At 58.2% G+C, this 20,998-nt stretch overlaps 1 protein-coding gene across 1 annotated transcript in view; it reads left to right on the top strand.

Annotated features, from left to right (window-relative positions):
* The window catches only part of LPCAT1 (lysophosphatidylcholine acyltransferase 1), a 63,730-nt gene that overhangs the window by 22,202 nt on the left and 20,530 nt on the right, over positions 1-20,998 (top strand). Inside the window, exons 3-6 of the mRNA XM_002815391.4 lie at positions 7,915-8,129; positions 13,029-13,141; positions 14,424-14,484; positions 19,883-19,941. Coding sequence (XP_002815437.1) covers positions 7,915-8,129; positions 13,029-13,141; positions 14,424-14,484; positions 19,883-19,941 — 448 coding nt within the window. The remainder of the gene's footprint in view (positions 1-7,914; positions 8,130-13,028; positions 13,142-14,423; positions 14,485-19,882; positions 19,942-20,998) is intronic.

Raw genomic sequence — 20,998 nt, 5'->3', positions numbered from 1 at the left:
GGCATCTCCTGCCAACCTGGTCTTATTAAAAGTGGGCTAAGTGGGAACAGGTTGCCGCATCATAAAGGCCTAGTGACTTGACATCAAAATCCCCATTTCTGGCCAGTCTTGGAAAAGCAGAAGCTCTGGCCAGTGGGCCTGCTCCCCAGAGCCAGCAACTGGCCGGAGCCAGGCCCAGCCCTGCCTTCAGACAGGAGGCTCGGGTCCTCCCCCGCCCTCTGAGACTGCATGTCAGCCAATGTTGGCCTGGCCTGCTGCCTGCTGGCACCACCCCTCAAGGGCTGTCTTTCACTCGATTTGTGGACCTAAACTCTTCCTGGCTTTTAAACATGGAATATAAATAAAGCACACCTACCCAATGAGGAATACATCTCAACTAAAGATCTAAAACAGACCACAAAAAATTAAACTAAATCACAATATTTTCTTGTTTCATTTAAATTCCTAAAGCTGTGCTTTCACTGAAAGTATCTGCCATTAGCAAATGAAAATGTTGAGATATCATAAATACTTTGATAAATATTTTCAGTGTCTTAAAAGTTATCAGTCATGTCCTATAACCACAGCTCTGACAACCCTTCCATGTGTTGTTAACATCTCTCATCATCCTGAAGGGGCTCCCTGAATATTTTATTCAGAAACAGGAATATTAGTAGTTAATTGGAGGCTGCTGCCTGACTATAAATAAAGTTTTACTGGAGCACGGGCATGCCCGCTGGCCTGCGTGATGTTCAGGGCTGCATTGGGGGGAGTCAGGCCAAGTGGTTGGGGACAGAGGCCGTGTGGCCGTAGAGCCTAATTCATTCACTGCCTGGCCCCCGACAGGTGTAGTGGGCATGCCCGCACCCTTCCTTTCTCTGGAAGATGTCTGATCTGTGGGTTGTATGTACAGCCGAGAGGCTGATGGGAGCTGACATCTGCCTGAGCTTCGGTTCTCTTCGATACCCAGGGCCACACTCAGACACGCAGTTAGGTGCAGGGGAAAGACGGCCACTTAGGGTCCCGGGTTTGCCGCACCGTTGCGTGCAGACATGGTGCAGTCGTAGTTGAGGGCAGCCTGGGCGTTGGGGGTCCCTCAGTCTGGGCCCTGCTGAGCGGGTGGACGTTGAGCAGCTCGCTGGGTGGTGGTGACCCGGGGCAGCCTGGGTTCTTTAGGGGCAACAGGATCATCATTGGCTTTGGTTCTTCATTTTGCCTTTCTAGATTTTTAAAATTCTCTTATGCTTTATCTTGAGGTTTGTTTTTGAAATGTTTTAACCATAAAATAGGAATTGGGTATCAAATATATAACCAAGCAAAGTAAATCAAGGCCAAATCAAAGTCAGGCTCTCAGTTTTGCTGAGTTGAGAAGCCACAGCTAGAAAGTGGGGGTTCTGTAGTGTGAAGCAGGCTGCAGGTGACCTGGCTGAATGTGGTGCTGTGGGTAGCAATGGCTTCATGGAGCTTTCCTGGCACCCTTTCTCTTTACTCCCCGTGTCCTTGTTGGGCCGAGCTCCCCACCTCCTCTGTTCTATCTCGGGAGGCAGGAGTTCCCTGCGAGCACAGGCTCTCACTTTTCAAAACAGATGGCTTGGGGCAATTTTCCATTTCACTCTGCTAACCCTGGTGGCTTTTCTTGTCTGTGAATAATTGACTTGGCTTCAACAGGCGATAAATGGACCACGACGGACTCTTATTCTAGCAGCTGTACTTCACAGATGCTTTCATATGTACATCTCATGCACGTGTAAAATGTCCCATGACAGTGACACGTTGGGGTTTCTGTCACCTCTGCTTCATGAGATCTTTGGGCATCTGGGTCTGTGGAGACTCACTGTGTATCATTCTGTGTATGTGTGCAGAGAGGGTGTGTGTGAGTGTGCACGCGTGTGTGTGTGTATGCACGAGAGTAGGTACATGTGCATAGGTGTGTGGTTGCATTTGTGTATGTGTGTATGTGAGCCGCCGGCGCAAGTATGTGTGGGTATGAGAGTGTGTACATGTGTATATGTGTGTGCTGTGTACCTGTGTGTGTTGCATGTGTATACATGAGAGTGCATGTATATATGTGTGTATGGATGGATGGATGTCTGTATCGTGTGCACATACATGTACATGTATGACAGTATGTACAAGTGTATGAGTGTTGTGTCTCTGTGTACATGTGTGTATGTGTGTATATGTGCAAGTATACATGTGTATAGGTGTCCACATATGTATGTACATATGTGTATGAGAGTATATGTGTGTACATATGTATGGGTGTGTGTGTGCATGTGTGTATGAGTATGAGAGCGATGTCTGTGTATGCGTGTGAATGTGTGCATGTGTGTGTGCAGGTGAATGTGTGTGCATGTGTGAGAGTATGCACAGATGCTTGTGGGCACTCAAGCTGCCCGTGCTGCCTGGCATTGAATCCCACCCCTGGAGCCCCTGGTGTCTCCTTCAGCAGCACTGATGAAAGCTCCCTTGGTGCAGAGTCCTGGGCTTGGCTTGGTGCTTGAAAGGAAACAGAAGAGAGAACAAACCCTGAATTCTGAACTCCCCAAGGGGAAACCTAGTCACAAAAGCACCGTAGTTAGGGACGCAAGGGATCAGGAGAAAACTGGATTTGAAATAGCAGATTCAGAGTGTACCACTGAATAATAATTACGTAGTCAGTTTGGGAGTTAAGTTGGCTCACGTTATGCACCGCTCTGCAGTTTTGAATAGATTGATGTTGAATTAAAGCATTTTTGCTGAATGTAAGTTAGTGTCATTCAAACCTTCCTAAAATAAAAATCTTAGGCTTTCAGTGAAAGAATGACACAGTTTCGCAAAAGGCACTATTTTAAGTTACTTTCAACACACACAGTGTTGTAAAAACCGTAGCATCGTTTTGCAAAACCCGACCATCTGGCGCTGAATCCTTGACCACGGGCCAAGTCCTGAGCTGGGCCAGGTCCTCCAGGAGCTGCCCCTTGGCTGACTGGACGGTTCAGATGGATGGTGCCCTTTCCTGAATGCTCTGTGTGGGAACACCCGTTCCCAGGTTTGGGGATGCCATCCCCATGATGACTCTAGGTACTCCCCGTATGTTGGCCTGGCAGTTGGAGCTTGAACTTGAGCATCAAGCCACTTTATCTGGTCTCCCAGAAGCCAGCAGCTCCTGCCACCTGCGTCTCAGCCTGGGGCTACCCCTCCACACCTGCCAGCCCAACACAGCCCTCCCACCAGCCGCCCAGGGGCCGTCCCTGACCCAGCTAAGCCAGCCCACATGGATCACCAGACTTGGCTCCTTGAAGCCCCACCAGACGTGGCCCCAGGGCCCCTTCCCTTGCCCTGCCCCACCAGCCTGGCACCGTAGCCAGCACTCAGGCTGTGTACATGTGTATAGGTCCTCTCCAGGGCCGGCTCCACTCTGCCTCTTGCCTCCGCTCTGCCTCTTTCCTCCGCTCACAGCAGAACATTTGGAACCTGCAGAGTTGGGGCCTGCGCCTGCCCCTCACGCTTAGACATGTGGGCCTCCCCCGCCCACCTCCGCATGCCAGCTGGGTTGAGGAGATGCAGGCCTCAGCGGCCTTCCTCCTTTTCCCCCTGCATGTTCTGGGAGATTTCCTCCTCCTCATTTCCCAGGCTGTCCTGTGAGTTGTTTGTCTCCACAGTGCGAGTCTTGGTTTCTGAGAATGTTTTCTTGTTCTTTGATGCTCCTCAGCACCCTGTTCTTCCTGACTTTCTTGGCGAGTGTGGTGGATGTTTTGCACCCCTCTTCTGATACCCACCCTTTCTGTCTCCTTGGGGTCAGTCCTCTGCTTCTCTGCCATGCAGCTGCTCTGCTCACACGTCTCAGGATTCTTGGGTGTCGTCCATGTGAGGACGGTAGGACGGAGTGGATTTCCCGGGGGTGCTGATGGAGATCCCCGCTCCTGTGTATGCAGATAGATCCGTCTCCCTATTCACATTCCCCTGGGAACGGGCTGCTGAGGCACCTGAGCACCTTGGGCTTGTGCTGGCTCCCTTTGCCTTGGGGTGAGTGGCTACTGGGTCCCCAACCCCACAGCGAGTGGAGCTTTTCTCTGAGGCTGTCATCCACACCAGCAGTCCGGGTTTTCACATGTGGATAGTTTGGGTATAAAATTCCTCCAAGATCTTTAGAGAAGAGCTGAGGCTGCTTTTTCCCTGCCCCGACACCCAGTACATTTCCCCTGAGCACCGTCTGTCCCTGCAATTCGATTTGGGGGCTGGGAGGTGTGTTCCTCCAAGGGTCGCCTGGGTTTTAATCCCTTTTTCCCTGCTGTCCTCTCTCCTACCCCTGAACCTGCCCGGGACCGGCTCCTATGCCTGCCGCAGCCTCCTCTGCAGCTGAGCCTGCCCGGGACCGGCTCCTGTGCCCGCCGCAGCCTCCTCCACAGGCTCACTTCTCCCTCCCCGACTGCCTTGTTTCTTCCATCTTAGGCATCAATTGCTGTCTGTTGGCTTTTATTTTTGTACGTGTTTTTTTTTGTGTGTGTGGAAAATAACATGCGTACGGAAGACTACATCTTTATTTTTTAGTTTAGATTAGTTTTCTTCAGATGGAGTCTCACTCTGTTGCCCAGGCTGGAGTGCAGTGGCACAATCTCGGCTCACTGCAACCTCCGCCTCTTGGGTTCAAGCAGTTCTCCTGCCTCAGCCTCCTGAGTGGCTGGGATTACAGACGCATGCCACCACGCCCAGCTAATTTTTGTATTTTTAGTAGAGACAGGGTTTCACCATGTTGGCCAGGCTGGTCTTGAGCTCCTGACCTCAAGTGATCCACCTGCCTTGGCCTCCCGAAGTGCTGTGATTACAGGCGTGAGCCACCATGCATAGCCAGAAAAGTACATTTTTAAATGTGCAGCTGAACAGGTGGTGAAGAAGTGCACGCCTGTGTAATCCCCCCTCCTCTAGAAAAGCAGCACCCTGGGTTGGTCCCCAGCGTCTCCATGTGTAACTACACCATTGTTTATCATCCGCATACACAAAGGCCATTCCAAGGTGGCCCCACGAGAGGAGGCTCTGTGCTCTCCTAGCGACCGCCTTGGCTCAGATCCATGGGGACCCCTGGCCTGGAAGTCTTCTGAGAGGATCATCTGTCCCAGGGGAATGTGAATCCAGTAAGGCTTCAGGCTCTTGTTTCTCTGTGCAGTAGTTTTACCCAGTGTGATCGCCCACTTAACCCAGTGGCTGAGTGAGACGTGGCTTTTCATGAGGCTGAATCATGTTCTCTGTGTGCGTGGCCTGTGGCTTCTTACACACCGTGCCGTCTGCCGCGTGTCAATTCCCTGACGTGTGGAATAACAGCCTGATCTGTAGCCTCATATGAAAGAGGATACACACATTTAAAAGGCTAAATTTGTACCTATTTTAAAAAGAGATAAAGAGTACACAAATTCAGTTAACCTAGGCTGATTTTTACTTTATTTTCCAAATTTATCGGCCATCTAATTTCTTCCAGAAACAGCTCACTGTAATAACACAACGCCTGGTTGTGGGAACCCCGGGCTTCCTGTGGAGATGAGATGGGGAAGTTCACACGCAGGTCTCAGCTTCCGCCCTCAGCTCTGAGCCCCCTCCATATTTCGATACACGTTTTAGGTGTTTTAATGTTTTTCCCATTTCAAAATGATAGCATGCTGATAAGTTGCTAACATGAAGATCCGGAGGTCTTCTGGCCTGGGACTTGTGCTGTCTGTGTTCCGGATTCTCATGTTGTCTTAGCGCTGCCTGTCACGTGGCCGTGACCACCACACAGGGCCCCGCGGCCTCCTTCCTAGGTGAGAGCGCAGCCAGCGAGGGCCCCGCGGCCCCCTTCCCAGGTGAGAGCGCAGCCAGCGAGGGCCCCGCGGCCCCCTTCCCAGGTGAGAGCGCAGCCAGCGAGGGCCCCGCGGCCCCCTTCCCAGGTGAGAGCGCAGCCAGCGAGGGCCCCGCGGCCCCCTTCCTAGGTGAGAGCGCAGCCAGCGAGGGCCCCGCGGCCCCCTTCCCGGGTGAGAGCGCAGCCAGCGAGGGCCCCGCGGCCTCCTTCCTAGGTGAGAGCGCAGCCAGCGAGGGCCCCGCGGCCCCCTTCCTAGGTGAGAGCGCAGCCAGCGAGGGCCCCGCGGCCCCCTTCCTAGGTGAGAGCGCAGCCAGCGAGGGCCCCGCGGCCCCCTTCCTAGGTGAGAGCGCAGCCAGCGAGGGCCCCGCGGCCCCCTTCCCGGGTGAGAGCGCAGCCAGCGAGGGCCCCGCGGCCCCCTTCCCGGGTGAGAGCGCAGCCAGCGAGGGCCCCCGCGGCCCCCTTCCCGGGTGAGAGCGCAGCCAGCGAGGGCCCCCGCGGCCCCCTTCCCGGGTGAGAGCGCAGCCAGCGAGGGCCCCCGCGGCCCCCTTCCCGGGTGAGAGCGCAGCCAGCGAGGGCCCCCGCGGCCCCCTTCCCGGGTGAGAGCGCAGCCAGCGAGGGCCCCGCGGCCCCCTTCCCGGGTGAGAGCGCAGCCAGCGAGGGCCCCCGCGGCCCCCTTCCCGGGTGAGAGCGCAGCCAGCGAGGGCCCCGCGGCCCCCTTCCCGGGTGAGAGCGCAGCCAGCGAGGGCCCCGCGGCCCCCTTCCCGGGTGAGAGCGCAGCCAGTTGGGCCCCGCGGCCCCCTTCCCGGGTGAGAGCGCAGCCAGCGAGGGCCCCGCGGCCCCCTTCCCGGGTGAGAGCGCAGCCAGCGAGGGCCCCCGCGGCCCCCTTCCCGGGTGAGAGCGCAGCCAGTTGGGCCCCGCGGCCTCCTTCCTAGGTGAGAGCGCAGCCAGCGAGGGCCGCGCGGCCTCCTTCCCGGGTGAGAGCGCAGCCAGCGAGGGCCCCGCGGCCTCCTTCCCGGGTGAGAGCGCAGCCAGCGAGGGCCCCGCGGCCCCCTTCCCGGGTGAGAGCGCAGCCAGCGAGGGCCCCCGCGGCCCCCTTCCCGGGTGAGAGCGCAGCCAGCGAGGGCCCCCGCGGCCCCCTTCCCGGGTGAGAGCGCAGCCAGCGAGGGCCCCCGCGGCCCCCTTCCCGGGTGAGAGCGCAGCCAGCGAGGGCCCCCGCGGCCCCCTTCCCGGGTGAGAGCGCAGCCAGCGAGGGCCCCCGCGGCCCCCTTCCCGGGTGAGAGCGCAGCCAGCGAGGGCCCCCGCGGCCCCCTTCCCGGGTGAGAGCGCAGCCAGCGAGGGCCCCCGCGGCCCCCTTCCCGGGTGAGAGCGCAGCCAGTTGGGCCCCGCGGCCCCCTTCCCGGGTGAGAGCGCAGCCAGCGAGGGCCCCCGCGGCCCCCTTCCCGGGTGAGAGCGCAGCCAGCGAGGGCCCCCGCGGCCCCCTTCCCGGGTGAGAGCGCAGCCAGCGAGGGCCCCGCGGCCCCCTTCCTGGGTGAGAGCGCAGCCAGCGAGGGCCCCGCGGCCCCCTTCCCGGGTGAGAGCGCAGCCAGTTGGGCCGCGCGGCCTCCTTCCCGGGTGAGAGCGCAGCCAGCGAGGGCCCCGCGGCCTCCTTCCTAGGTGAGAGCGCAGCCAGCGAGGGCCCCGCGGCCTCCTTCCTAGGTGAGAGCGCAGCCAGCGAGGGCCCCGCGGCCTCCTTCCTAGGTGAGAGCGCAGCCAGCGAGGGCCCCGCGGCCTCCTTCCTAGGTGAGAGCGCAGCCAGCGAGGGCCCCGCGGCCCCCTTCCCGGGTGAGAGCGCAGCCAGCGAGGGCCCCCGCGGCCCCCTTCCCGGGTGAGAGCGCAGCCAGCGAGGGCCCCGCGGCCCCCTTCCCGGGTGAGAGCGCAGCCAGTGAGGACACAGGCGGAGGCCAGGAAGGCGCGGCGTCTTTTCTTCCCTCAAGCAGATGTCCCAGCGGCGGCGACCACAGGAAGCCCGTGGCCTGGACTGCGCCCTGGAGGGCCCTCCCGTGGGACCGACCCTGTGCCTCACACAGCCTCCGAGACCGGACCCGTGCCCGTGTGCCCGCGTGACGCAGCGCCCTCTTTTGCAGGGTTGTGGACTTCCTGCTGAAGGCCATCATGCGTACCATGTGGTTCGCCGGCGGCTTCCACCGGGTGGCCGTGAAGGGGCGGCAGGCGCTGCCCACCGAGGCGGCCATCCTCACGCTCGCGCCTCACTCGTCCTACTTCGACGCCATCCCTGTGACCATGACGATGTCCTCCATCGTGATGAAGGCAGAGAGCAGAGACATCCCGATCTGGGGAAGTGAGTGAGACACCCCTGCTGGGAGTGAGGGACCCTGCCCTGCTGGGAGTGAGAGATCCCCCTGCCGCTGAGAATAAGAGATTCCCCTCCTGCTGGGAGTGAGGGTCCCCCCTCTGTTGGGAATGAGTGAGACCCCCTCTGCTGCTGGGAGTGAGGGACTCCCTGCTGGTTTTGAGGGACTCCCCCCTTCTGGGAATGAGAGATCCCTCCCTGCTAGGAATGAGGGACCCCTACTTACTGGAAATGAGTGAGACCCCCCTGCCGGGAGTGAGGGACCCCCGCCCCGCACGCTGCTGGGAGTGATTGAGCCCCCCCTGCCAGGAGTGAGGGACCCCCCTCCAGCTGCTGGGAGTGATCGAGCCCCCCCTGCCGGGCACATTGGCCTTGTGCCCCATTTTCTGTGTTGTGGTTTCCTGTGTAATTTTCATTGTTATTTTATTTTTATTGGTAATTGTTATTTATTTTATTGTAATTGTTATTTTTATTGGTACCTGAGTGCCCTCACTATCATAACAGGCTACAGTGCTTGCTCCAGGTCTGCTTGGCAAGGGTGGCTCACCTTTATCAGATGGCAGTTCTGGAAGTCTTTGGGAGCAGGTCAGCAGGGCTGCCCATGCCCTGGGGCTGTGCCGTGAACCCAGGGGCCTGATCACCTGGTGCTGCCGTCACCCCTCCCCAAAGCCAGGGACTCACTGCAGCAGAGATTCACCCTCTCGTCATCTGGGGACCAGATGTTCAAAATCAAGGCGTCTCTGGGCCGAAGGCCCTGTGGGTCCCCTTCCTGCCTCTTCCTCCTCTGGGGTCTGCAGGCGATCCTGGGCTGTGGCTGCGTCACTCTGACTCTGCCTCAGTGGTCGACTGGCCTGGCTCCCTCCAAGTGTCTCCTCCGTGTGTCTCTTATAAGGTCCAGTCATTGGGTGATCCAGGATGCTCTCGTCTTGAGATCCTTAACGAGTTACCTCTGTAAAAACCTTTTTCCAAATAAGGCCCCATTCAGAGGTTCCAGGGTCAGCATGTGGACCCATCTTTGGGGGCCGCGTCCCATGGACCCACTGCTCTGGGAGGACTGTAGGGAGCCCTGGAGCCCTGCGTGGCCCCTCACCCACGTGTGCACAGCCCTGACCCACCAGAGCTCTGTCCTCGGTGCTCTTCAGGGCAGCTGGGCCTGTTCTGTCCTCGTGCTTCCTTCACAGGCGCCCTCAGCACAGCACAGCACGTTCTGGGGCACAGCGGGTCCTGGGTTGGCAGTGGGCAGTGCTGAGGGAAGGAGCTGCTGGGAGGAGGGGCGTCGCCTGTGGCCAGGGCCCTCACCTGGGCGCTCCTGCTGGCTGTTTCCATGCAGCACCTAACGTTAGCATTCATGTGACAGTTTTCTAGAGAATATCTGGGGGGACACATTCAGTCTGTGGTGCTGACCCCTGAGGGTGGCGGCCACAGCTGGGACAGGAAGGCTGGAAGTGGGGTGAGGAACCCCGGCACGGCCCGTGGGGGATTGGGCCTGCAGCAGCTGGAGGGTGTCCAGACCGTGCCTGCAGCTGAGCAGTTGTGGGTGGCCTGAGTCTGCCTGGATCAGGCTTGGAAATTGGGGATGGTCCTTGGTGGGACTGGAGGGCTCGCTGCACTCAGCTGGCTGGGGAAGCCTGGAGGAGGCTGGACAGGCCGGCACTGGAGGCGCGACTGGACTGCAGGCACCGTCCGAGTGATGGCCTTGGCTCTCACATGCAGGTTTCCCCGCTCTGCAAGCTCCACAGGCTCATGGGGCAGCCGCAGCTCCACTGAGCACCCTTTGCATCCTGTGGTTCCGGCATACCCAGGAAACCACGTTTGTGCCCCCACCGTGGCAAAGGCCCGTGGTCGTTCGTCATCTGCTCAGGGAGGGGGATTGTGGAGCCGTGTGCCCAGGCACCCTCGCAGCTGCAGGGGTCCTTGGATAGGGGGACTGGCCCACCCAGAGTGAACCTGAGCTTTGGCCGGGCTCTCCCTGTGCCCCTTGGTGCCCCCCTGTGGAGATCGCCAGCACAAAGGAGTGTTTGGTGCGGTGACGCTGGACGTTGTAGTCTCATCTTTCTAGAGGCCCGGGATTCCACCTCTTCTGGACCAACCCAGGGACCCAGCACTGACCTTCATCTCAGCGCAGCAGGAAGAATGGTCACAGCCGTGCTGCTGTGTGCAGGGCCCTCGTGGAGCCCTGTGTGTTTCTTGTCATTTCAGAGATAATCCACGGACCTGCGAGGGAGAGGATAGTGACAAACAAGCTTATCAGAAATTTTCGTTAGAATTCAGACTTAGCGGGAACCACATTTTGCTCCCTGCTGTCCTGGCCTGAAAGGGCAGTCATACTGGGGCGTGGCTGACGACTCCTCTACTGCGCACCTGGAGCACCCTCTGATTCGGGAGCTCAGAACCATCTCCCCAGGCCCCAGCTCAGAGACGTCTCCCCAGGCTCCAGCTCAGAGATGTCTCCCCGGGTTCCAGCTCAGAGACGTCTCCCCTGGCCCCAGCTCAGAGACATCTCTCCTTGTCCCAGCTCAGAGATAATCTTCCCCCATCCCAGCTTAGGGACATCTCCCAGGTTTCCAGCTCAGAGACATCTCCCGTGGTCCCAGCTCAGAGACATCTCCCTGGTTTCCAGCTCAGAGACATCTCCCTGGTTTCCAGCTCAGAGACATCTGCCCTGGTCCCAGCTCAGAGACATCTCCCTGGTTTCCAGCTCAGAGGCATCTGCCCTGGTCCCAGCTCAGAGACGTCTCCCAGGTTTCCAGCTCAGAGACATCTCCCCGGTCCCAGCTTGTGGTGACTTCTGGTTCCTCTCATGGACCCTTTGACAGCTCGCAACTTTGTTGAAGAAATGAATGTTGAAAATGTTCAAAATATTTTCATTTTTAGATGTATCAATACCAATTAGAGTGATCAACCAGGTGGATTTTTTCCTTTTCACATTCTTAGTTTCCTTTCAGTGACCTTCATATCCGCACCATCCATTTACAAACCTTGTCAAGGAAAGTTTGAGGCTCAAATGCCCAAAAGACGGCAGAACGCTGTCACCTTCTTGCTGGCAAAATGCACCAGTCTCAGTGTGGCTGTGCACACGGCGTGGTGACGTCCTTCCCTCTTCAGGGCTCCCGGGGAGGAGCTGCCTCTCCTTGCTGTCCTCACCGCCCAGTTCTCAGTGTGAAACGCACACCGGGCAACTCACATGAAGACACATGGCCCAAGACTTCACTCGGATACAGAGTCCTCACCCTGCACCCCCCACATTTACCCTCGGACCCATCTGAGTGTGAAACGCCCCGACGTCACTGTTCTGTTCTTTGCCGTTATAGACAACTTCTGAAATCTCTACTCTGTTCATGAAACAAACCAGCTGACAAGATCGCGAAGGTGGCAGGGTGGCATCTCCAGACCCCGTGTGCCCCGGGATGACCTTGGGACGCTTTGGCCAAAACAGTGGGCACCAAAAGACCACGCAGTCAGGGCCGTTTCTTTCACGCGTGCGCCATCCTGCGAGACGACTCCGCCATTCTTCCCTTCCTTCTGATTTCGTCCTTTTTAGCAGAGTTGGGAATAACCGATGAGCAAGGATGGGATAGTACTGGAATCGTGAAAAAGCACAATGATTCAAGGCATAGGAAAGACCACAGAGACCCAACAGGCAACCACAAGATAGAAGGAATTTTCTTTTTTTGGCTTCAATTTTCTCATTGTTCTTGGAGGAAAGAACCTCCAAGAAAGAATAAAAGTCATGAAATGCTACTCCTTACAAGTAATAAAAATGCTAAGAAAAGAAACTGGAAACTGAACTGGGGTGGGGAGGTGGGGCTGACCTGCAGCAGCCTAGGAGCCCGTGGTGGGGTCAGAGACATCCTCAGTTGGCCTGGGGGGCGCCAAGCGTGGATCCTGCTCACCATCCTCAAAAAGGAAGCTCCACTCAGGGATAGTTTCATTTTAAAGTCTTCAGAGTTTTCTCTTCTAAGAAGTATGTTTCCACGTTCAAATCCTCTTGCAGAAAGACAGATGCCGTGGCCGCGTTGCCCTGGTTAAGCACCAGCCTTCGTGGCGGGCTGTCCCTTGTACCCCGACCCTGCAACTTCCAGGAGGCTGTGGGGTGCCATGGTTAGAACTGGGGGTGTGCTACAAAGCACCACAAAGCTGGTGGCTTAGAACAACAGGAATGTATTCTCCCACCGTCTAGAAGCAGAAGCGCCAGAACAAAGTGCTGGCCGCACTGGGCTCTTCTGAAAGCTCCCTCAGCCCTCCAGGTTCCTGGCGGGGGCTGTGGTCACATCCTCGCATGGCCTCTTTCATCATTGGCCTTGTCTCCCCCTCTTCATCTCCTCTTCCCATAGGGACCCTCATCTGGGACTTTAGCTTGAGCATCTGCTTTGTCTCCTCCTCCCATAGGGACTCTCATCTGGGACCGTGAGCATCTGCTACCACCTGTTTTGAAATGAGGTCCCATTCCCAGTACCAGAAGTGAGGACTTCAGCTTGTCTTTTAGGGGATGCAGTTCAACCCACAGGGGGTGGGCAGCGTCCAATCCAGGGACCTGGCACCTTCAACCGTGTCTTCTGTGAAGACCGGGACTAAAGACTTTCTGCTTCCTGGCGGTTGTCTTTCATTGACCTCCGTTCTGTGCTCTGTGTCCTCAGTGGGTGCCGTGGACTTGGTGTTTGTTAATTGTGGCACTGAGGCTACAGGGCTTCCTGCTGTCAGACGTGGGAAGCCTGGGTGCTGTTCCCCTTCCCTCAGGCAGGGACTCACAGCCCACCCATGGCACAGCCCCTGGGGCATCTGGAGTCTCCCGCCCCACTGGGTGCCATGCAGCAGCCCCCTCGTTCCTCAGCCCTGCCTGGCGGGAGCCGTGCATTCCACGTGATCCTCTCCCCTCCTCTCTTCCAGCTCTGATCCGGTATATACGGCCTGTGTTCGTGTCCCGGTCCGACCAGGATTCTCGCAGGAAAACAGTAGAAGAAATCAAGAGACGGGCGCAGTCAAACGGAAAGTGGCCGCAGGTAACGCACGCAGCCCTGATTGTGTTGCAGCGGTTTTATTCCGAAAGATGCGAACTTCGAGAGTGGGGAGAAAGAAACCGGGGGCCCTTCCTCCAGGGCTGGATTCTGATTCTCTTCTCCTAGTGAGTGCATGAACTCAGGAGGGTGCTGTCAGGCGCATTTGGTTTCGGTGCCCGAAATTTAAAGTTAAAGTAAAGAAAAACAATTCTCAAACGCATCTCAGCTTCCTGAATCATCTTTTCTGAACTAAGTTCTGACTCAGAGCATTGCTCACCCGCCCTCCTGGTGCAGTCTGATTTTGGAGTTGATGTGTCAGCCTGCTGTGTGTTGGGCGGTTCTAAAAGTCCTGGAGTAAACTTCCTGGTCTGTATGCTGGTTCCCAGGCATCATTCAGAAGCTGTAGGGGCAGCTCGGCCGACATTAGCTTGAACGCTCTTTTTCTTCTTTCCAGCTGAGCCAGCATTAGAAGCTGGAAATTTCACAGAACTGTCTGGGATCTGATTGCTCAGGAAGCTTTGCAGGGTCTGGCTGGGGGTAGCCCCTTAGAGGGCTGTGACTTCCAGGGTGCTCCAGCTCGGTCCCCGCAAGCACAGGCAGTCTCCTCCCCCACCCATTTGGCCTGCCTGGCCCTGGGCTTGCCAGGGTGAGCCCACGCCGGCCCGCCTGAGGTCTGTCTTCCTCGCAGGGCCCATAACTGAAAGCAGCCTGCGGGTCTGGGAGTTTGAGTGCAGTTCCTGCTACTGCAGGCCAGTGTGAGTCGGAGGAATTGAAACCCCAGTGTGGAGGGTGCTGCCTGACTGGGGCTCGGCTTTCTTGCTCATCCAGCCCGTTGCTGGGGTCCCAGCCCTCCTTCGGCTCCATCAGCCAGGCACTGCCATTTGTGGGTCTTTGCTCTCCTCCCCGCCTTCTTCCTGATGAGAATGAGTGCCGCCCCCAGGAGATGCTTATGTTGTGCCAACCGTGGGTTATATTTAGTTGCACCTGGTTCTCACAGTGTCTGAGAGGTGGGCACCGCGATTACCCTGCTTTTCAGGAGCTGTAGTTGAAGAAGACAGATGCTGTTTGTGTATTGACACTGCTGCTGCACTTTAATAAAACCAGCAGAGCGGAAATCAGCGTGTGCTTCCATAATGCATTTTAATAATTTAGATTCTGAATATGATCACGGTGTCTAAATTATGTCAGCAGCAAAGAAAATATATTGTGAAGATTGGCTTCTGTAAGCTCTGAACTATAATTATGTACAGTTTAATGCTGATCCTTTTCTTTCTCCCACTCCCAGATAATGATTTTTCCAGAAGGAACTTGTACGAACAGGACCTGCCTAATTACCTTCAAACCTGGTATGTAGTTTTCTTAATTGTTTACTTTTCTCCAAGAGAAAAGGAAAATATTAAAGAGATGTTTTTTAATAATGTGCTGTGCACATAAGAACAGTTTCTGTTTTTATCCTGTATGCTGGGGTTCTTAGAGGTATTCCTAAGAAAAGTCACAAAATAAATTTGAGAATGTGAGTCAAGGATTATCATGTTTGCAGGAAGATGGAGAAGTTATGGTTTCAGGGCGTTTCCAGTGAGGTGGAGATAGATGTTTGCCTCTGTTTTGAGATACAGGCTAGGGGGGTCCTGGGTCCAGAAGGGGCCTCCTTGCCTTTGAATGGCTCAGGGCACCCTTCTTCGCCTGCACCTCACCCCCTACACCCGCCTGGGAATCCCAGGTGCAAATCCTTGGGAGCCATCCTCAGATGCCCAGGTCCTCAGGTCCCCAGGTCCCCAGTTAGACAGTATTCTTTCTCCCTGGGGAGGGGGGACTGAAATGCATGAGAACTTGGGTCTCTCCCGCTTTGGTTGCTCGAGTCTAGTGTTGTGTCTGCACCCCTGACATGGGAAGTGTTGCAGTGAGCAGGCATTGGGCCTCTCCCGCAGTGGTCACCCGGGTCTAGTGTTGTGTCTGCACCCCTGACATGGGAAGTGTGGCAGTGAGCAGGCATTGGGCCTCTCCCGCAACGGTCACCCGGGTCTAGTGTTGTGTCTGCACCCCTGACGTGGGAAGTGTTGCAGTGAGCAGGCATTGGGCCTCTCCCGCAGCGGTCACCCGGGTCTAGTGTTGTGTCTGCACCCCTGACGTGGGAAGTGTGGCAGTGAGCAGGCATTAGGTCTGTCCCGCAGCGGTCACCCGGGTCTAGTGTTGTGTCTGCACCCCTGACGTGGGAAGTGTGGCAGTGAGCAGGCATTGGGCCTCTCCTGCAGCAGTCACCCGGGTCTAGTGTTCTTTCTGCACTGAGTCTGTTTGGAATTCTGCACATCCTTGGGCATGTCAGAGGGTCCACCTGGATCCTGTCGTCTCCCTTGGGCTACTTTAGAAAGTAGTGGCTTTCATCAGCTGTGTCCATACTGGGGCATGCAGACCTGTTCTCCCAGGTTGGGTCAGAGCCACGTGGAAAAGCCAGTACGTCGCTCGGACTGGCACCGGCTGCCCTGCCTCCGGGGCCGCACAACCTGAGTCTCTGGATATTTATGGGACCTGGGTCGAGGAAGTGTGCAGTCGCTCACCTACATGTGCCGCCGTGGTTTCCGAGCCTGTAGCCATCCTCTTCCGGCTCAGATGCGCGTGCTTTCACCCTCCACCCTCCTTGGTGCAGCAGGCAGATGGCAGGTTTTGCTAGCAGAGGCTTCAAGGTACAGCTCAATGGAAGGTACTGGGTCTTCCCATTCCATTGTCTTCACCACATGTGGTTTTGAGTCATTCTGATCAGAACCAGAGATGCAGAGGGTGGAGGTGGCACCCGGTGACCAAGAATCCACGTGCTCCCGCCACACTGGGCCCATGCCTGCGCATGGCCTGTGGGCACCCTTGGTGAAGGCCGAAAGTGGGCCGTGTTTCCAAGGCCCCAGGCAGAAGACAGCTGGCAAGTATGTCAGGTCTTGTTCCTTGGCAAGATGTGGGGCTGGGGTCAGTGCTGGGCCCTGTCTTCAGGGGCGGGTGTTCCTCGGGAGTGGAGCCTCGTGCCTGCGGGGAGGCTCCTGGGGAGGGCCATCGCCTTGCCCTTTGGAGCTGGCGGCCCTCATGTAGACGTGAGGAGGGCGTGTGAGCACCTCTCAACGCATATCACGAAACTGAGGGGAGTCACGGCAGTGCCCAGCAGGAGCTCACTGTGTGCAGTCCAGGAAGGGTGCTCGCTGTGCCCCAGGTGGGTTCCACGGCGTCTGGGGAGACGACACGGTGGCTTGATCCTGTCCCCATCTCCATTTCCAGTGGGTCCAGCCGTGAGTTCCACGTGTCACCCTCAGGCCCGGGGTTCACGCTGCCTCGAGTCACATGTTCGGAATCTTCCAGGCCCTCGTTCGTCTTAGCTGGGTACTTTTTAGTGAGGTTTGGAGCCTCCTGTTTGGAGGTGAAATTGGTGTGTGGTGCGTGATCCTGACGCCTCGTGGTGGAGCCCTCCAGAGCTGCGGGGGTCTCCTGCCTTGAGCCTGACAACAGAGGCACCCACAACCTGCCTGGTGTCTTGGGCTCCAGCTGCCCCAGCTCCATGGCAGCCCGCCCACTCAGACCCTCCCTCCACCTTCCATCACATCGCCTGATGTTGGGGTCATGTTGCTGGGGTCACCCCTGTTTGGGCACCACTGCCGACTCCCCACCTTCATCCCCGGAGACCTTCCCGAATCGGGCCCAGCCTCCAGCCTCAGGCTTCTGGAGCCTCCGCCAGGGTCCTCCTGGGCCCAGGCACCTTCTTTCTCCTGAGCGTCTCTTGTCTGTGCTGCACTGTCCACCTGAGTCCCCCTGTTCTGACCCAGGCCAGGGGTGCCGCCTCTGAGGTGGGGGTGACAGAGCTCAGCAGAGCCCTGTGGGGTCTGCTGGATGTGGTGGGTTCCAGCAGGGCTGGGACCCTCAGGGCTCTGCAGGGATTGAGTTGCTCCTGAAACAGGCCCATGTGGGGCCTTCCTCTCCAGTGCCCACACTCACCCTCCTTGTCAGAGGGCACTAGAGCAGGATCGGCTGACTGGGTGCCTGGAGACCCCTCCTGGAAGGTCCTGGGCCCATGCCCTCCACATGCCTACACCCCACCTGCCTGCCAGCTCCAAGCTCTCAGAGCAGAACGAAGATAGTGAGAAGGCCCTAGGATGCTGTGTGGGCCCAGCGATGGCACAACTGCCCGAGGATGCAGAGGCTGGGCCTGCTGAATGTGGCTGTTGGAAGTGGACGCAGCTCTCCCTGGGCCGCAGCGGCCTTGCTGCATGGGCTGTGAGCAGACATGGATGTGGCTCTTCCTGGCCTCCCTGCACGGGCTGTGAGCAGACATGGATGTGGCTCTCCCTGGGCCGCAGCGGCCTCCCCGCACGGGCTGTGAGCAGACATGGATGTGGCTCTCCCTGGGCCGCAGCGGCCTCCCCGCGCGGGCTGTGAGCAGACATGGATGTGGCTCTCCCTGGGCCGCAGCGGCCTCCCCGCGCGGGCTGTGAGCAGACATGGATGTGGCTCTCCCTGGGCCGCAGCGGCCTCCCCGCGCGGGCTGTGAGCAGACATGGATGTGGCTCTCCCTGGGCCGCAGCGGCCTCCCCGCATGGGCTGTGAGCAGACATGGATGTGGCTCTCCCTGGGCCGCAGCGGCCTCCCTGCACGGGCTGTGAGCAGACATGGATGTGGCTCTCCCTGGGCTGCAGCGGCCTCCCTGCACGGGCTGTGGCCAGATGTGGACACGGCTCTCCCTGGGCCATGGTGGACTGTTTCTTCCTGTGGGGTGGGCTGTGGGGGATGGTCAGGGTGAATAAGGGGTGGTGGCCTTCTGGGGGCCTCAGGGGTCTCTGTTGAGCCATCTTCCAGCCTCATTGTTGCAACTAGTGAAGTTAGACCGATGCCCAGCACAAGGTATGTGTGAATATGGAGGTTTCTGTGCAGTTTAGAAGCCCGTGCCTCCTCCACTCAGCCTTGTTCCTGCGTTCAGAAGCCCTGGGCTCCAACTCCTTCATCTTGTTTCTCCCAGCCTGGCCCTTGTGCAGCCTGCCCTGGGTGCACGGTGCTGGCGGGGTCTGGGTGCTGCTGACCCTCAGGGGCCCCTGGGAGACTAGGGAGGCCAGAGACCCCTACAGACTTTCCCACCGGGGTTTCCATGAAGTCACTGACCTTTCAGGCTCATGGGGGGTTTCTGTGCTCTTGGGGACTTTCCTGAGAGGTCCCCAGGGTGTTGAGGTTTCCTTTGATTCTTACTGAGTTTCAGTGATGTTCCCTTGACACATGGTCAAGACGGTCAGCCGAGCTGCAGCAGCAAAGCCATTATCACCCGCAGCAGGTCTCGGCACTCCACGCGTGCTCCTGGGCTCGGTCCCAGGCAGTGAGGTCTATTTTCTCCACACTGCATGTCTCAGGGGCTGGGACTCGGCTGCCGGGCGTTGGAGCTGGGGCTTGAGCCTGGGTCTGTGCCAGCCCTCCCGTCCTCCGTCTCCCCTGACACAGCCACCTGTCCACCTGGGCACACAGAAGTGCTGGGTGAACTGTGTGAGCTCACTCCCAAGTGCTGCTGAGCCCACAGCAGGAAGGGGGCAACCCAGCCCTGGACACGGGGGAAGCTGCGGCACACGGTCCCAGGGACTTTGGGTACCGGCTGGACACCAAGGCTGCAGGCGGATGTCCTGCATGAGACGAAAGCTGAGCGGGTTGGGCGGTCAGCTTGAGGTTTCAGCCCTGACACGGGCCTCTGGCCTCAGGCCACTGTGAAAGGAGAATTGGCCCTAGGGACAGACGCTCCTGGCAGCCCCAGGGGCAAGCATGGGCTCCATTCTCCCAGAATTGTGCAGAATTCTGCAGCCAGGACCAACCCCAGATTTCTGACCACATAGCAGCACTCGGTGGCAGCCTGGGAGGAACGTGCTGCCTGGGGATTCACCCGCGTAGCCTCAGGTCGCCAGGCAGGGGAGCCCTTCTCAGACCGCCTGTCCTGTTCTAAAACTTGAGCGCTTCTGATGCCTGAGTTTTCCAGTTAAAAAAAAACTCGTACGATAGAAATTTAAATAGAATTTAAAATAGAAACAGAATCCACAGGTCCATGGTGCCTTGCTCCAGCCCGCAAGGGCACAACTCCGGCCAGTGAGAAAGCGGAGCGGCTGCTGGGTACCGCCACAATTCCAGTGGGAACGGGGAAGTTCCTGAGCCTCCGCGGCCTGTGGCTCTAGCTGGGCCTCACTGGGGCTCCTCCTGATTCCTTGGGAGCCCATCAGGTGGCAGCCGCTCAGAGAGAGAGGCAGATCCTGGGCAGGTCCTGCTGCAGCTGTCACCAAATCCGCCTGTCTTTGGAGCTGAGCCCCAGGGGCAGATGAGGGCGGCGGGTGGGGCCCCGAGGCAGATGTGTGTGCTTGGTGAGGGCATACCCTAACCCCATCAGGTGGATGAGCATGGCCGGTGATGAGCACCCCCACTTTCCACCGACGCCTTCCAGCTGGTGCGCGATGTTATAGCAGAAGGTGTCCCTCCACAGATGCCTTCCAGCTCGTGCGCAATGTTATAACAGAAAGTGTTCCTTGGCCGGGGAGTGCCCCTGGCTGATGTCCCCGCCCATCCGTGCTGTGGTGCTGGGTGTTTACGGTCAGGACAGATGTTGAGATAGTCCAGGCATGGAGTGCCCTTGCTGACCAGGAAGGCCTAGATAGAAAAGCTCACTTTTATTCCAAGGGCAGCATGAGAAACGCAGCAGACGCCGTCCTGCGTGGGCTGCCATGGGCAACACCGTTGTTCCTTTCTCGGCAGGTGCATTCATCCCTGGAGCGCCCGTCCAGCCTGTGGTTTTACGATATCCAAATAAACTGGTGAGTTGTGTTTTCCTGGGGTCAGCTTCCAGGGGAATTCTCTGGGAACGGGAACTGCGAGCTGCCTCTGTGCGCCTGTGTCTCTGTCTCTCCACACCCTTTATCTGCGCCACAGCCCACACTCGGCCATGCTGAGTCCATCCGGCCTCAGCGCTGGAGAGGGCAGGACAGGCCCTGGCCCTGGGCTCGGCGCGTTCCTGGGTGCGGCCTGTTCTACGCACATGTCCCTGATCAACCCCATGATTCCACAGTGGCCCCCAGTGTTCCAGAGCCCTGCTTCCATAGCTCCTGACACAGCTGCCCTTTCCTCTGTGTGCCAAACCTGACATTTTGCAGAGGGAACCCCTCCACCCCACATCACTGGCCAGAGCCCCTGGCAGCTTTCAGTATCCAGTTCATGCTCCAGGAATTTTAAAAATTAAGAACATTTAAGTTCTGGAAGGCAGAGGCAGCTGGAAAGAAAGGAGGTGACTTTGTCATTTCTGTGGTTTTGTCATTTAGTGCCCAGGTTTTGTTTGGTTTAAGAGAATTAAGAAGGCGTTTGGGGTCCAGAGCTCCTGGGGTGAAGGTGGTAGACCCCACCTTTCTGGAGAAAGTCTGGACGAGGCCTCAGAGCAGTTCCCCATGGGGCCTTGCTGCCTCTGGAGGAGGCTTAGCCTGCCCTGGCTCTGCTCCGGCCCACCACACCACACCCCACCCCACCCCAGCCTGTCCTGGCCCACCACACCCCACCCCACCCCCTTGCCCTACCCCACCCCACCCCCCTGCCCTACCCCACCCCAGCCTACCCCACCCCAGTCTGCCCTGGCTCTGCCCCACCCCAGCCCACCCCACCCACCCCACCCTAGCCCAACCCACCCCACCCCACCCACCCCACCCTAGCCCAACCCACCCCACCCCACCCCACCCCAGCCCACTCCACCCCAGCCTGCCCTGGCTCTGCCCCACCCCACCCCACCCCAGCCCTGGCTCTGTCCCGCCCCACCCCACCCCAGCCTGCCCTGGCTCTGTCCCGCCCCACCCCACCCGTGACCCAGGCCCTGCTCCATCCCTGCCC

Source organism: Pongo abelii, chromosome 4 (genome assembly GCF_028885655.2).
Source record: "Pongo abelii isolate AG06213 chromosome 4, NHGRI_mPonAbe1-v2.0_pri, whole genome shotgun sequence".
Taxonomy (NCBI): domain Eukaryota; kingdom Metazoa; phylum Chordata; class Mammalia; order Primates; family Hominidae; genus Pongo; species Pongo abelii.
This window is presented reverse-complemented; position numbering and strand designations above follow the sequence as displayed.